The sequence below is a fragment of the Carlito syrichta genome, unplaced genomic scaffold, assembly GCF_000164805.1.
Source record: "Carlito syrichta isolate Samal-C Ts95f unplaced genomic scaffold, Tarsius_syrichta-2.0.1 Scaffold309858, whole genome shotgun sequence".
Lineage (NCBI taxonomy): Eukaryota > Metazoa > Chordata > Mammalia > Primates > Tarsiidae > Carlito > Carlito syrichta.
In genome coordinates, this window is record NW_007253954.1 from 458418 (window position 1) to 475882 (window position 17465).

Genomic DNA, 17465 nt, shown 5'->3' on the forward strand with positions numbered 1-17465 from the left:
AAAATCCTAGCTCTCCCAGGGGAGCTACCAGCTAGTTTCTAGGGAATCTGTTGTAGAGAAATGAATAGTCGAATCTTTCTAAAAAGCAATGTTAAAATTCATGCATATTGACCATCTGTCTGTCATGCACTGAGATAGTCCTCTGAAGTCTTATTGATTACACTGATTTGTTATTTATGGATGAATAATGAATTATCTAATGTATTGTGTTCCCAGAAAGCAGAGGCTGAGGCAATGGCTTTTGCATTTTTATTTTGTTAGGGAACGCATTCCAAAGAGGAGGGTAGGATGAAACCAAAGCAGAGGAGAAGGGAATGCCTATGTGGGGTGCATTATGATGTTGACTGCTGCTAACAGAAACTAATTAATTATGAGAACATGCCCCCAAGACACAGTGTTACCATTTCCAAGGACCATCTATCAGTATGAGAAAGGGGGAATTACTTATACACTGTCTATCATAGGTCCAATGTTTGCCCCACCTCTTGTACTTGGTTACACATCCATGGGTGTGTGTTTCTAAAGAAGCCCCATGGTAGAGGTGACAGGAAGTCCTAGGCAGGAAGTGAGAAGTAACATGGAACAGGTAGAAATCAGGTGCTGTCAGACTTCACCTGTGTGAAGTTGTTCGCATCCATAGAAAGCTGGTCACCATGGCAGCAAAGATAAGACAAATAATTAGTAGGCAAGATTGAGAAGGACCAGAGGAGTCAGAGGTGACTGATACTGAAACACAATTAAAAGAATATTTCAAAGAAAGGTCATTTTTGTCATGATTTGAAGACGTATCTAAAAGTGTGCTCTTTCTCAACATTTAACATCTAGCATTTAACATCTAACATTTCCACTTACTTTTAAGAATGCGTCAGAGATGCTCGAAGATTAAATATTTTTGAAATAAAGCAAATACAAATGAGAATTACAGAGATAGATAATGAAATGGAGTTTCTGAAGAAGAAAATAATTGAGTTGGAAAAAAACAATGAAGCTCTTGGGTAGGTATTTTTAAATTCAGTACTTGAGGCTATGGGGTATGACTGCTGTGGGACAATTGTCAGAAGGGGTTTGTCCTCTAATCTGATGGGAGCAGGGTAAGATGAGAGGTAGAGGTGGGTTGTAGGCTGCAGGCTGATTAGGGGGCTGTGATGGCTGTAGAAGGCTGGGGAGGAGAACAGAAAATTGACTACAGTGGCCAGGAGACCTGTAAAAGTTCAGAGGCAATCAAGCTTCCCAGCAGCAACTACATTTTGCTTGTAAGTCACCCTCAAATGCTACCTCTAAAGGCAGAGGCACACAGTGGGTTTAGTTTCCATTTTTTTAGAATTTGTTTTACAAATCCTATCACCAAAGTAAGAAATCTTGCTGGAATTGTATTGCGAATATAATAGCAATCAGAACTATTATATCTAATTCAGTTCCTTGAACATATTCAGTCATATTGTGATCTACTGAAGGACTGAGAACGGAGTTGTTTCACAAGAAAGGGTTCCAGCTTTATCTGTAATTACATGAGACTATATATGTGGCTCTATGAGTATCTCACACCTGTTTCTTTGCTTTTATTCCTTTCTGTGTTGCCTCAGACTGGTATTTCACCCCATGGGCCTCATTTTCATCTGTAAAATGGGTATCACAACTCTTGACTTTCTCGGTTCAAGAAAGGAGGAGATATATTCTGAAAGAAAACAAATAACAAAATCCTTGAAGAATTACTTATCCTTGTGAGAAACTTGGCAAGACTAATGCATAAATATCAGAATGTTGGTCTTCCAGAGTGAGAAATGTTCAAAGAGACCTTATAACAGGGGAAAAAGTCTTGGGAAGCCAAAACAATCCACGGGTTGCTTGGTGTAAAAGATATGAAAGCATCAGGGATCAGGTGGAGACCTCAAGGCCAGGGACATGTCTCCCAAGCCAGGCCCTCAAAATGCCTGTACTGGGAGATACTCCCTGAAAGAGAAAGTTCATGATCACATAAGTTTGAAAAATACTACATACTCTCATTCCTGTTGGGAATTCACAGTGCAGATTTGTGCATGGTACAAGCTAGCCGTAATCTCCAGAGACTGCTATGTAAACTAGACTACTTATTAACTAGTAACAAGAAAAATAATATCTGGGCTGGATATCAACTGGTCAGTAACATCAAACCTCTGTAGACCAATGAGTCTCACACTTGAACATGAATCAGAATCACCTGGAGGGCTTGTTTAGCAAGCACACACACATGTTATTTGAATCTGCCTCCAAAATTTCTGATTTAATAGGTCTGGGGAGTGGTGGGATGGGAACAAGAATTTGCATTCCTACCAAGATCCCAGGTGATGCTAATGCTGCTGGTCCTGACCATACTTGAGGATTCACTGCTCTAAACAAATCTTTATGGAAAGGCAAATTACAAAAAGGTGGTTACTTGGTGAGCCAGAACCATCACACCACAATCACTTGTTGCATCCATTTTTCAAAGAAAGATGCATATCAAGGTGCCTACAAGTTCCGACAGGTGGTGAACACATCTCTCCTAGACCTCTCTTGAGAACTGGATACAAAGCAGATCTTTGGCTTGTTTTTGTTTGTTTGTTTGTTTTTTGAACCTCACATTCTGTCTGTGAGTGCTCCTTCCTCAGCCCATCATATCATGCCTATTTAGGTTTTTTGATTTGTCTTGTTTTGCTTTGCTTCTCTGTTGACCCTTAATTCTTAGAAGGCCTGATTCATTCTTAGAAGGTTTCCTCTGCTTCACCCACAAAGCACTCATTATCTGATTCCCTACTGAACCTCTCACTTAGACTTCTTTTTGTTACATTTCTGTTTTGAAGTTTGGCTCCTGGGTAATAAACTTCCAACAGCCTGTTTCCATTTTTCTGAGCCTTCAAATATAATTCTCCTGAAGTCTGTTGCCCTGGAGACTAGAAAAAGGGAAAAGGTCTTTTACTTGCCGGAGCTTTTAAAAAGGAAGATAGAGAAATGACACCAATTGTCCCTCCTATAAATCTTTTATTGTCAGCCTTGGGGTAGATATTTCTCCCAGCCTAAGATCTTCCTCAGATGCATGGGCCAGCAGTGGATGTGTACGGTTAATGACTCCTCTTGAATTCAGACTTGACTGTAACTGAGAGAAGATAAGAGGGCTCAAATCAGGTTTCAAACATCCCCTAAACAGTAAAGATAAATTCAGCCTTTTCTTTCTCTAATTTCTGTCCTGAGGAAGGCAAGCTTTCCTTTGGGCCCTCCCTACAGGACTGTGGCATCCAAGGGTGGCTGGAGATGTGGTGGGATGCCTGTTTTTGGCTCAACTACAGTATCTCAGGATGATGAGATAGATATGACATTATTAGATATCAAAACATTCATCTAGGCTGGATGTGGTGACTCACGTCTATAATCCCAGCACTATGGGAGACAGAGATGGGAGAACGCTTAACCCCAAGAGTTTGAGACCAGCCTGGGCAACATAGTGAGACCTCATCTCCACAAAAAAAATTAGCCAGGTGTGATGGTATGTGCCTGTAGTTCCAGCTTCTCAGGAAGCTAAGAGGAAAGGTTTGGTTGAGCCCAGGAAGTCAAGGCAGTAGTGAGCTGGATGGTGCCACTGCACTTGAACCTGGGTAGAGTAAGACCCTGTCTTTAAAAAATAATAAATAAATAAAAGTAAAAATAATCATCTGTCCAGATTTCCTATTTTTGAGTCATTATTTAAGCCAAAATATCTCTTTGTTACTGCCAAGCAAGTGTGCATGGGTGGGTTGGTGGGAGCGAGGCAGGGCACCTGATATTTTTGTAGTGGTGAAAGTTCCAAAGTTGACATTTGTTTTTTGTTTCCTTCTGTCCCCATCTCAACCAAGTTTAAACAATCGCAAGCACAACTATAAAATAAGTATCCCTGACATTTTCCTCGTGTTGAGGGCTCATTTCACAGACTTTCTTCCTTTGCTAAGAGCCATACTTTTTTTTTTTGAGTTGGAGTCTCACTCTGTCGCCCAGACTGGAGTGCAGTGGCCGCTCCCGGCCACCGCAGCCTCGGCCTGCTGGGCTCTGGCGATCCTTCCACCTCAGCCTTCCAAGTAGCCGGAATTACAGGCATGCGCTACCACGACCGGCTGATTTTTTGATTTATTGTAGAGATGAGGTCTCGCTGCCCAGACGGGTCTCGAACCCGCGGGCTCAGTCAATCCACTCACCTCAGCCTCCCAAAGGCGCGGGATTACAGGCTGAGCCACCGAACCCGGCAAGAGCCATACTTTTAATGGGAGATTCTTTCTTCCCAGGGAGAAGCAGGAAGAGCTAGCAAGGCAGCACACGAAGTTAGTCCTGTCACTCAACCAAACAATGGAGGAAAAGGCCACTACCATCGTTTACATAAATGAGATTTACACCAAAGTAAACTTGCAGAAAGAAGACATAGAGTTGCAAAAACAATGCACTCAAGAGGCAGAGGAGCTAATAGAAAAAGAAAGAGCAGAATATCTGTTACGTAAGCAACAATTGACTGAACAGGTAAGTAGCATGATTTATTTAATGTAGAGACAGGGATCTTGCTATATTTCCCAGACTGGCCTCAAACTCCAGGCCTCATAAGATCCTCCCACCTCAGCCTCCCAAAGTGTTGGAATTACAAGTGTGAGCCACAATGCTCAGCTGTGATTTATTATTTAAAATACAGAATTGTATAGACTCTCAGGCAGGAAATGGGAAACAATTTGTGGGTCCTTCAGGCTAGCAAGGGCTCTTCGGTGAACATTGGGCTGGGAATAGAGTGGGTGACTCAAGGACACTGGAAGCCTCTCCGGAAAGACATTTGACTGTGTAGTACCATCTCAGTTCATAGGAAAGAATGTAAGTGGCAGGATTTGTAACACTGGGGTGGCTTCTTGCTCATATGCGGCCATATAGGAACAAGGAATATGCCACCATCTTTTCTGGTGGCCTTTGGCAGTCCTGAGGCTGTGTCTGTGTGGACAAACCCAGGACTGCTACTCCTGATGAGTGGATCAGGGGATGGAGGGGAGGTACTGCAGAGGGGCTGGGCAGAGCTGAGGGCCCTAAAAATTAAATGGTGTCTTTAGATTAGCAGTTTTGTAAGGATGGGGTGAGATAACTATTGCATCTTTTTTCTGCCCTTGCAGGGGTTGAACTATCAGCTATGCCATATTAGTTACAATTCACCATCAGATGGCTTATGATGGTTTCTTCCTTGTTCTGCTCTGGTTGTCTCAGGAGAGGTAGGGTTGTCTGCATATTAGGTGTTCCCAGCAACAGTCTTCATGGCCCTCTGTGGTGGGGAAGCCCAGCTAATGATGAGAACTGTTGAGCTTCTGATGCTGCCTTCCCCACGATGGGAATTGGCATAACCTCAGGTTATAAATGCAAGAAATATGACATAGGCTTGCAACACTGACTGCTATGTTAAATGGAAAGAAGTAAGGAAGGGAGAGAGGGAGGGGGAAAAAGGGAAAGAGAGGTAGAAAGGAAGGGAGGGAGGGAAGTAAGAGGAAGGAAGAGAGGAAGGGAGGGAGGGGGAAGGATGGAAGAGAACATTTATTAAATTACTTTTCTTGAGTCTTGATTAAAATTTAAAGGAATAAAATCTGGCAGTTGCAGTGGCTGTTTGATTCTAGTGGCAATTGATTCCTTGATAAAACTTGAGCTATTTGAAAATTCCAATGAGATCTGAACTTCTTTGTCCTTAAAAGTGCCTACCTCTTCAGAAATAGTCTTACTCTAAATTCATGTACATTCCTCCCTGAGTATAGATGGCCTGGCCCTTATAACAAGAATTGTATGAAGTCGCTGGCAAGGAGTCTATTATAGTCTGTTTGGGTTGCTATAACAAAACACCTGAAACTGGATAGTTTATAAATAATAGACATTTGTTTCTCAGTTCTAGAGACTAAGACTAAGAGGTCCCAGATTAAGGCACCAGCAGGTTTAGGTCTGGAGAGAGGCCTGCCTCTGCTTCTTGGATTATTCATCCTCCAGAGGAGACAAACACTGTGTCCTCACATAGTAGAAGGCAAAACAATGGCCCAGCTAATTCCCTCTAGCCCTTTTATAAGGTCATTAATTCCATTCATGACGGTTCTGCCTTCAGAACTTAGTCACCTCCTAAAGGCTTACCTCTTGATACTATCACATCAAGCCATTAAGTTTCAACATATGAATTTTGGGGGACACATTCAGGCCATAGTAGAATCCCTTGGGCCTTTTGCTACTACTAAAGAGAATTTGTAAAAGCCAAGCTCCTTGGACCTTTTCTGGGGTTGAAGCCAGCTGTTACCCTGGGTTGTAGTGCCTGAATCAACTGAAAGCTGTCTCAGTAATAGGGTGGGTCTACTCTTAGAGGGCTGCAACTTACTTGGATTTATTATTATCACGATGGAATGGAAATTTCAGGACAACAAGAATCAAAAGGGGTTTTACCGCTTTCCTTCTCTATCCACAACAACACTGAGCAGCATTCATGTTACTCTACTGTTCCAGCCCTCTGTTGTAAGCAGGGTTCTGTTCCCTCTGTTCAGTCCAGAAGCCCCAAGCCAGTGTGGCTCACTTAAACTATGGGATAAAGAGTGGAGTGTGTCTGTCTGTGTAAGGACTTCCAGAGTAGTGGAGGAGTAGATAGGGGAGAAACCCTACCCCTTTTGTTTACTTCTCCTGGGACCAAAACAGTCAGCCAGAGATGGCATCCAGTCTGAGTTTTGCCCACCAGAAAGTTAAGGTCCGTAGGGCAGGGATTTTGTCTGAGTCACTGCTGTATCCTAGCACCAAGAACAGTGTCTGCACACTTCACACAATATGACTATTGAATGAGTTTCTAACTTTATTTTAAGACCTGCAGGGAGAATTTTCTCCTTCCTATTCTTTAGTATAAATGTTAAAATGCAAGAAAGGAAGCTCAGAAGGATTTCATATAAGGAATTTCCAAACATGGCAAGTTTTTCTTCCTTATTGCTATATAGTCTATCTCAGGGGTCTGCAGACTTTTTCTAAAAAGGGTCAAATACTAAACATTTAAGGTCGTATAGTCTCTGTCACAACTATTCAACTATGCCATTTTAGTATAAAAGTAGCCACAAGCAATATCTGAATGAATAAGAGTGGCTTTACTTAAACAAGTGGTGGCTGGATTTGGCCTATGAGTAGTTGGGCCAAATGCCCCAGGTCTATCTCCCAGGAAAAGGGTGTCACATAGGGTGCTTTTAGACACAAAATGCAGAAGCCCCAATTGAAACTGACTTAAACAGTAAGGGCATTTATTATCTCACAGACTAGGAATTCTCAGATGGAACAATCTCTAGGACTAGTTAATATAGAGGCTTACTCGTCTTCTCCTTCACCATTTATCCTAAGGCTGGCTTCCCTCATGGTCACAAGATGGCTATCAGTGACAACGATTGTATGTTTCCTTATTAAAGTAGAAAGAGGAAAACCTTTCTATAAGTCTTACTTCATTATGTCTGTCTGGCCAGGTTAAGATAGTGCCCACTCCTAGAACAATAATGGACCCAAAGTGAATACCATGCACCAGTGGTTGAGCCCAACTGAGGTGTATAGATGTTGGAGTCAGTGACCAATGCTCACTAAAGATACATCACTGGCAGTGGTCACAGTCTGTTAATTCCCTTTACTTCCTATGAGAAAAGAAACAAACTATTACAGGTGTCATAGAATCTTCAAACTCATAAGATCTCCCCTAACACAAACAAAATGCTGGTTGCCAGTATTATTTCTATAATTGCACGATTTTGTGAGAAAGCTTAAGTCAAAGTATGAATGCAGATTTTCAATTTTCAACAAAATGTAGTAATAACATTTTATTTATATGTGAATGTACATATATGTGTCCTGGTATTGAGAAATTGGTAACAATCATATGCATTGGTGAAGCATCTGGTGGCTTTAATGAAAAGCACCCCAGACATGTGTTTTCCTAGTTCTCATAGAGTTGAATATGCTTTCTCAGGTCTTACTACTTAGTTACCTTGTTATTGGTTATCCATTTGGCAGACAAACTTATGATATGTTTGATTTTGATAAGAGTGTGACATGCTTCATTAGGGTTTGATAAGTATCATCTTGATAAAATGGTTAGTTTTTCAGGATCATAAGCTGTCCTGTCTTCAATGATTTTGTTTACTCTGTCTTTAGTTGATTTTATTTCCCATTAAATAATGTGAATTTAAGCCGGGCTTGGTGGCTCAGCCTGTAATCTCACACCTTTGGGAGGCTGAGGTGAGTGGATTGCCTGAGCCCGCGGGTTCGAGACCCACCTGGGCAGCGAGACCTCATCTCTACAATAAGTCAAAAAAAAATCAGCCAGGCATGGTAGCACACGCCTGTAGTTCCGGCTACTCAGAAGGCTGAGGCGGAAGGATCGTCGGAGCCCAGCAGGTCGAGGCTGCGGTGGCCGGGAGCGGCCACTGTACTCCAGTCTGGGCGACAGAGTGAGACTCCAACTCAAAAAAATAAATAAATAAATAATGTGAATTTAGATTCTCAATCCATCATTCCTTCCTTTGACTCTCATCTGCTTAGTAATCTGTAAATCTGGTCACCATTGCAATATTTTCCTTGTAAATCACTACAATGGCAATTGCTTTTATAATTAGTTATTAACAATCATTGTTATTATTGCTCATATAAATGTACTACTTCAATATTTTATAGTTATAATTTGGTCCTTATGTTTCATTATTTTTCCTGTGATATTGCAAAATAAGCAAACCCAGGATTTTTGTTTTCACTTCTTGATATATTTAGATTGAATAAGATATATTTAAATTAAACATGAATTAGCTTGACAAATTAAAATATATATCTCTTAAGCTTTATTGTGCTAATAGGCTCTTTTACTGATTGATTGTGTTTGTCACTACAGATTAATGAACTTAAAAAAATCCATACACTTAAGAAAAATGAGAGTTTTCAAAAGAAGAAAGACTTGGATAAATTGCTAATTAAAATGTCAAAAATAAAAGAAACAGCTACTATCCGCACAGTGGTAAGAAAGAATAAACTATGTTTTTTAAAGTCTGACCCAGTCACCTCAATGAAGAAGGTGTTGATTTTCATTCAAATTCTTACCATGCTGGGAGAATGTTTTTGGACATATTAACATTTTCTTTTAAGTGTCATGGTATAATTGTGTTTTCTTCTTCTTCAGGAGTATGGTGGGAAGCAGGAAGTTTGGAATGCCTTAGATACAAACTGCATTTGATAGGCCAAAATACTGTGAAAATGTTGATTAAAAAAACAAAAGACAGAATCAACCAAATATATTGATGTATATAACATTTCCATGAGATTGCTTAATTTTACATAACAAAATGAATAACCATGGGCTAATACTTTATTTCTCAAATGTGGAAAAATAGAACAGAGTTTAGACTCTCCATTACTATATAATATAGTAACCTTCATATGGAGAGGAGACCACTTATCTATTTGAATTAGAAAATATATCAAAACTCTGTACTTCTATTTAAAAAATTGATAGCATTTATTGAAAGCCAGCACTGTGATAAGTATTTTATAAGGATTATACTTATTTTAATTATTGGAAAACTTAAGCTTACAGAGGTGATTATAATTGAAGTGATTAATATAACTACTACTTCTATGTTAATTAAAACAGAAATGCCTGTTGAACTTCTATCATAATTAGTTTAATTAATGAGTCTCTAGTGCATTTCTCCTATGTGTCTTGAAAATCTCATGTAAAACTATATTGGTGCAATGGTAATACTGAATATTTTATATAGAGTGGTTCTTATTTTATTTTATTTTTTATTTTTAGATTAGAAAATATAGTTTATTTAAAGTAAATTAGAGAAAGAGAGAGAGAAAGAGAAGATTCACCTCCTCAAGGTGTGAGGGGGGCCAAAGCCAGGAAGCATGGCGATAGCCATAGCTCAAAGAGCACATGGCCACACCAGAGTCTAGCAAGGCAATGGCTGGTTCTGCTTATTTTAATTACAACATATTTATTATTATGCTATCCAATCACAAAACACTAGTAAAATAAAATTCTTCTCCCAAATATGTGCATTAAAAAATCATTATCTGTTTTCAAATTTCTAGAAAGTAAGGAAGCACTAGGCTTAGAGGAGAATTTAGAAATTATATAAAACATATTTTATCTGCATAACCAAGCTCACATTTCCAGTTTTGGCCTCATAAATCATAAATCAAGCTAGCCTGTACTCCAATGATCTCTAAGGCCAAATTAGACAAGTTTGAGGTGGCAAGCATAAATTTACCTTCAGATCCTTCCCCACATCCCACAATCCAACCTGCTCATCCTTCTCACCTCCATCAGTAGAGAACGGTGTTTGAAGCACAGACGAATATCACACAGAGCTGGGTTCAAATTTTGGTTCTACAAACTTGAAGTTTTCTTGTCTATAAAATGGGGACAATAATATTGTCTACTACAAAGAGTTTTTGTGGAGATTAGATGAGATCATATCTATACGTTTCTGGCTCAGTGCTTTGTATTTGGTAAAGTTTGTTGTTGCCTGAGATTAAAAGATAACATTTTGACTGTGGACTGAGACCACGTGGAGCTTCAGATTAACTTTCATGTGGTATCTGCCACCAGGTCCAGCTGATGTGATGTTGGCAGAAAAGAATAATAGCATGTTACTCTCAAGGCAGCCTACATGTCCATGGCAGAGAAGAGGGAGGGCCAGAGAGATAACAGATATGAGGCCTAACAGGCCTTCAGTATATAGCCCTAATCCTGATGATTGATCAGAGAGGCCTTTCAATATTCTGCTAAGTTTAATGACAGTTTTAGGATTTCCACCTCTGTAACTCTGAAACTAGCCATGGATGTTCTAGAGAAGGAAAAATAGCTTTCACCCCCCTTTCTTGCCTAACATGCTGAGTGTACCTCTGTGCCCCCAACAGGTGTATCTTTGATCCCACATTGATGTTCAGGTTTAGATGGCATTAAATAATATGTCTATGGCAACTCTATGACAGTGAGAAGATGAATTTGTTTGGTCTGTCTTCTCCAAGTTTCATTATCCCTCACAAGCTGAAAGGCAAATCCCAAGACCCAATTAGTTTAACTTTTCTTTTATTTAATCCAAAATTGCATTGCAAAAACATATTTTACTATGAATTTTCTCAATTGATCTTTCCTTCTTTTAAATCATAATAACATTTTAAATCATGGTAATGTTTGTTCACAGTATTTCATGATTCCATTTCCTAAATATCAATTAAATATCAAGGAAAAAACTCTTCAATGTGAACTTAGCTATCAGTTGAGACAAAAGACCCTGTTTGTTTTGGCTTTTTAAATTAATACTCACTTTAGTATCCTGGAATGATAATTGAAGATGATTATGACAGTGTGGATTTGTTTAATTTTTTTAAAGGTAGATAAAATGAATTCTTGTCTTAAAAGGTTTTTTTTATCTTTATATGTTCACTGCTCTATTTGGTTAACCTCTACTTCCAAATTTTGGGTTTTCCTGATTTGGGAAAATTTGGGTTTTCAGAATTATTTCTGTCCAAGTTTATTTTATGAAGAAACAATTAGAATGATTGCCTTTTCCCCATTAAAACCCCTAATGTGAAAGTTGAATGAGTGATTCATGAATATTTAGTGGCACTGAGCTGCTGTTAAGAATCCTCTGGTGATGACTGGAGGCCATATTTTTGTTGAATTTTTAATAGGTTCTTAGTGATCACAATTTAGAAATAGCACAACTACAAGCATCAATAAGGTACTGGAAAATACAAGTTGAAGAACTACAGAAAACCTGTAAGAATCTGGAGGATAAAATGTAAGCATAATGCTTTATTTTTACTGAAGTGTTTTTAGATGTTAACATGCTATTTTCACTTTTAAATATGTCTTTAATATTGATGGAAATTATATTCTCTTAATTTGCTATAATTTGTGCGATAGCTTTATAGAACCTCCTTTTCATTTTGTAATTAACTAGTCTGTCTTTTCAAGAGAAAAAAATAGAGGTTAATGTCAGCTTGGGAAAAGGAAGGGACTCTTTGGAACGTATATGTATTATTCTCATTTCAGTTCCTGACTCCCTACAAACAAAAATGCCCATGGGGAAAGGCATTAGTGGGATGTGACATAAGGGTACAACCCACCTAGCCGTGCTGTTAGAGTTGCTCTTAATTGAGGGGGAAGTCTCCAGGATTCTGAGAAGTCGCCAGCACTGGGCACCCACCCTCTCGATGGCAGGACCATGGGGTCAAGGGGGGCCAGGCTGCATGGTGGCCTTGTGAGAAAGGCACCATCCCCAGGCTAATAGGGGTGGCGGGGTACCTAGGGGTGGGCTGGAGGACTGTGGGGGCCTCCAGAGAGGGTAGGCAGAGTCCAGCCTGGGGTGCTTGCTGCAGTGATGGGGCACCGAGCAGGGGTGCTGAAGGTGCTTTGTGGGGAGGGGATGCATGGGGTGATCGGAGGTGAGGCCAGAGGGATATGATGGGGTGGGGAACAGGGATGGGGTGAGGGGCTGAGGGGATCCAGGTGGGTGATGGGGCACCGAGGGGGGGCAGAGGCGTGATAGTAGTGTTGGGGGTGATAGAGGTGTTGGGGGTTCTGGGGAGAGCGATGGGCAAGCTGAGCGATGGGGACGCTCAAGAGAGTACAGGGGAACCGGACATGATGAGGTGCTGAGAGGGGTAAGGGGCTGATGGAGTGACAGGGGCACAGAGGGGTGGGGTCAGGGGCTGGGGTGACGGGGCAGAGGAGTGGGATTGGGGGCTGATGGGGTGACAGGGGTACCAAGGAGTGGGGTTGGGGGCTGTTGGGGAGACGGAGGCACAGAGGAGGGATGTCGGGGGCTGATGGGGTGACAGAGGCACAGAGGAGCAGGGTCTGAGGCTGATGGGGTGACAGGAGCACAAGAGAGGGGCTGGGGCTGATGGGGTGACAGGGTGCAGAGGAGCGGGGTCAGGCGCTGATGGGATGACAGGGGCACCAAGGGGTGAGGTTGGGGGTTGTTGGGGAGACGGGGGCACAGAGGAGTGGGGTAGGGAACTGATGGTGTAACAGGAGTGCAGAGGAGCAGGGTCAGGGGCTGATGGGAGACAGGAGCACCAAGGAGGGAGCTGTGGCCTCTGAGGGGGTGACAGCGGCATCAGTTTCAGGGTACCAAGGGCGGAGGACACGGCGGGAGCTGCAGGCAGTAGCAGTGGTGGGGCAGGTGGGGGCCACTCACCCAGCTCCGGTTCTCCTCTTGATTTTCTATTGTTAATGATTCATCATTTTTTTATAATCCCAGATTTTCAAGAGTTTTCATTCATGTAGAATCTCACCAAGGAAAAGTGCTTTTAATTAATCTGATGGTTCAGGATATAGGTTAGCCTCCTTTTTATTAATAAAACTTTACTTTTTTCTTTTTATTACTTGAAAAAATTAAAAGAAAATTCTTTATTTTTATTTATTTATTTTTTTTGAGTTGGAGTCTCACTCTGTCACCCAGACTGGAGTGCAATGGCTGCTCCCAGCCACCGCAGCCTCGACCTGCTGGGCTCCAGCCATCCTTCCGCCTCAGCCTTCCAAGTAGCCGGAATTACAGGCATGTGCTACCATACCCGGCTGATTTTTTTATTTATTGTAGAGATGAGGTCTCGCTGCCCAGGCGGGTCTCGAACCCACGGGCTCAGGCAATTCACTCACCTCAGCCTCCCAATGGCGCAGGATTACAGGCTGAGCCACTGAGCCTGGCTAAAAGAAAATTCTTTGCATTCTTTTTATTTTCTTCCTTAGTTCATTTTCTCTATCTGTGGAGATGGGGAGAGGAAGCCTAGTTCTTGTTGGATGACTTTGAAGAATCATTGTTGTTTTATAATATTCTGTAATAATAAATTATAAAGGAAACTAAAACAATTTATATAACTCATCTTTCTAACCTATAATCTTTTGTTTTCCTCCATGAAATCTTTAAACTGCAAACTGGTTTATAACACTGTTACCTAAGTTGAATTCAAAATATTGAGAAAAAACAAAATCACTCAACCACAAACTTAAATTCTATGTGTGTTTGGACAACTGAGAGTACCACAAATGTTCCACAAATTCACAGGAGGCATTGATAGTTTAATCCTTGTTCCTTATTAAGATTGATATCCAGCATGGTTACACAGCTAAAGGCCAATTTAATGCCTACCTTTAAAAATTACTGTTTCTTTGCCATTCAACTGGTTTTCAGCACATACAAAATGTAGAGTAGGAAGTTAAATGTGTATAAATGACATCCAATTTGTGACCCAGAATACATACTTGTCATTAAAGTGCATGAGGCTATGAAGATTATAGATGCTCTTGGGCACTGAAATGGTTTCAAAATTGCCAGGATTACCAATGATTTCCATCCTGATATTTCTTAATATTCTGAAGTTCATAATAGAATTTGACACAACTTGTTGCTTCCACCTTCTTGAAATGCTTTCTTCACTTGGCTTCCCAAATATCACATTCCCTTATTTCACTCACCACACTGGTTGTTATTTTTCAGAACCCTACACTTGTCCCAGTTCTCTTTTCTGACTCTAAACTTTGGAGTTCTCAGCCCTTCACTGTTCTCTATTCACACTCTCCCTGTTTAAAGTCTTATGGTTTTAAATACTTTCTATACCTCAATTGCTCCCAAATTTATATATCAAGCCCTGCCCTCTTCCCTGAACTCTATAAGCACCTACTCTACATCTTACTTGCCCTCTCCACTCAAACCTATTAGATATCTCAAATGTAACTTGTCCTAAACGGAACTCTTGCCTTTCCAACTCCATGAAACAGCACTTCCCACAGTCTTCCTTATCAGCTAATGTGGCACCACCAGTTAACTCAAGTACCTACTTAACTCAAGCCAAAAGCCACCATTCCTGTTTTCCTCAGTACCCAACCCTAATCCAGCTCTAACTTCAACCAAATTTAAAGGCATGTTCTGTTGCCCACATCTTCAGAATACATCCTGATTACATCTGTTTCTTACCACCTCCACCATTCCACCCTTAAGGAGAGCTGCCTTGATCTCTTTTGGATTGTCACCATGCCTGTGTTCCTCCTCCACTGTCTTTCTCTATAAAGTAACTGGAGTCATCTTTGCAAGATGTTAATCAGTTCATGTTGCTTCTCTGCTTTAAAAAATTCTCTGGTTCCCTTCAGAATAAAACCTGAAGTTCTACCTTGCCCTCTAGACCCTATATGACCTAGTCCCAGTATGCCCTCCAGCTCATGATCCTTTTTCCTCAAATACACTAGCCATGCTTTTTTTTGCTTCTGAGTCTTATCAATTGATATTCCTCTTCCTTCAGATCTCCACATGGCTGGCTCCGTCTCATCGTTCAAGTCTTTCACAGGTTGCCCCAAAGAAGCCTTCCCTGACCACCAGTCTAAAGTAGCATGCTTGCTCTCAAGATCTCTCTATACTTTATCCTCCTGCTTCGTAATCTTAGGAGCACTGTCTGCAATTTTTTTTTTTTTTGATACTTTGCTTGTATTCTGACTACTCCACTAAAATGTAATTTCCTTGAGGGTAGCGACCTTGCCTATGCTGTATCTCTAGTATCTGGCAGAGTGTAGGTGTCCGATGATTGCTTCTTAAGTGAATGAATAAATAAAGTATTAATTCCTCAATTTGAAGGAGTAGAATTTTTTGTTTACTTTGATAAATATATAAATAAATATGTGGGGATTTGGGGGCTGGAATTTTTTGATGTCACAAGTAAATATGGTTTTGCTAAAAAATTTATGTTCTGATATGAATCTATTTGGCTTCCTTTGTTCATAGGCTGTTTTATACAGATAATAAGGAAAAACTAGATGATGCATCTAATACTGAAAAAAATGAATATTTACACAAGATAAAACAGGTAAAAAGACAGAAGTGATGCCTTTTATATTATAATTACATTTTATTTTTTAGTTAATATTTAAAATATGTGTGAGAAACATAGAACTTTTCAAAAGTAGATTTTTTCATTGAATAATAATATGATTTTTAACAGTAATTAAATTTAAAGATTTTTATCTCCTCCAAAAGAACTTTAAATATATAAAAGAACAAAGACTATCCATGTGAAGATGAATTATATTTTCTGATAATTTTTCATGTGGGCATGGGTATATTAGGAATGTTCATGATTAATGGATTAATAACATTTTTCATATGAATTATTTAGAGAAATTATCTTCTTGCTGTTGTATGGCACCTGTGAAGTGTAGCAGCCTGTTCTGCGCTTAATAATATTCTAAATATTACATTATAATATAATATTCTCAATATTTATTTTTGAAGTATTTGAGTCAGATCTATCTCCTGAGAGAATTCTCTGGACATTTTTCAAACTTAGATTGAAAGAAATATCATGTCGTAAGTAAATAATTATGGGTGTAAACCAAGATTTAGCCTCAAAATATATTCAGTGAAGCATTTGTTAAACTAGTGACAAATTGTGGGGCAGGAGGGTGAGAAATACAATTAAAACCCAAAAAAGCCGGGCTCGGTGGCTCAGCCTGTAATCCCTCACCTTTGGGAGGCTGAGGTGAGTGGATTGCCTGAGCCCGCGGGTTCGAGACCCACCTGGGCAGCAAGACCTCATCTCTACAATAAATCAAAAAATCAGCTGGGCGTGGTAGCGCATGCCTGTAATTCTGGCTATTTGGAAGGCTGAGGCGGAAGGATCGCCGGAGCCCAGCAGGCCAAGGCTGCGGTGGCCGGGAGCAGCCACTGCACTCCAGTCTGGGCGACAGAGTGAGACTCCAACTCAAAAAAAAAAAACCCAAAACAGGGAGCTTGGTTAAATAAGTATTGTTCACAATATGTTATTAAATGATAAACACTATATTATAAAATGAGATGTGTAATATGACTCATTTAATTATGTATATATACAAATATAGATATACACAAGACATAACTGAAATTCTTCTTGCCCCTTGCATTGAAGAAAAAAATTTAATAATATTAAGCATTTCGTGATCTATTGCAAATTTTGTTGGAAATTGTAGTGGTTATGGAGTGAAATCCTGTTGCAGAGCACAGAGCCACCTGTTCACCACCTTTTCTTTCTCCTGCAGTTCCTCATCCATCCTCTTGCTCGAAGATGTGTGATTACCACATATCCAAACTCTTATCACTCTGTTACAAGGCAAAATATTTCTCTCTGCACCCATGTGTCCTGAGGTTCAGCAGAGATATCAAAGGTAGTTCCCTCCCAGAAGAATGATTTGCCCCAGTTAAATGCTTTCCATTTGGGGTTTAGTGAGCTATCCACATCAGTGATAGCTTCTCCTCTGGGCTAGACCTACCCTTGATTCTCTTAGTTGCAAGGGTACCTACCAAAAGACAGAAATTAGATGAGGTTGAATTGTTGGTTAATTTGGTAGTTTTAAATTTATCTTTCAGCCGGGCTCGGTGGCACAGCCTGTAATCCCGCGCCTTTGGGAGGCTGAGGTGAATGGATTGCCTGAGTCCGCGGGT

General features: G+C 40.3%; 1 protein-coding gene across 1 annotated transcript in view; it reads left to right on the forward strand.

The window, feature by feature from the left end:
• Positions 1-17465, forward strand: part of CCDC175 (coiled-coil domain containing 175) — a 69581-nt gene that overhangs the window by 12137 nt on the left and 39979 nt on the right. Inside the window, exons 4-8 of the mRNA XM_008068058.2 lie at positions 860-995; positions 4269-4497; positions 8876-8998; positions 11686-11795; positions 15774-15855. Of these exons, the coding sequence (XP_008066249.1) occupies positions 860-995; positions 4269-4497; positions 8876-8998; positions 11686-11795; positions 15774-15855 (680 nt within the window). The remainder of the gene's footprint in view (positions 1-859; positions 996-4268; positions 4498-8875; positions 8999-11685; positions 11796-15773; positions 15856-17465) is intronic.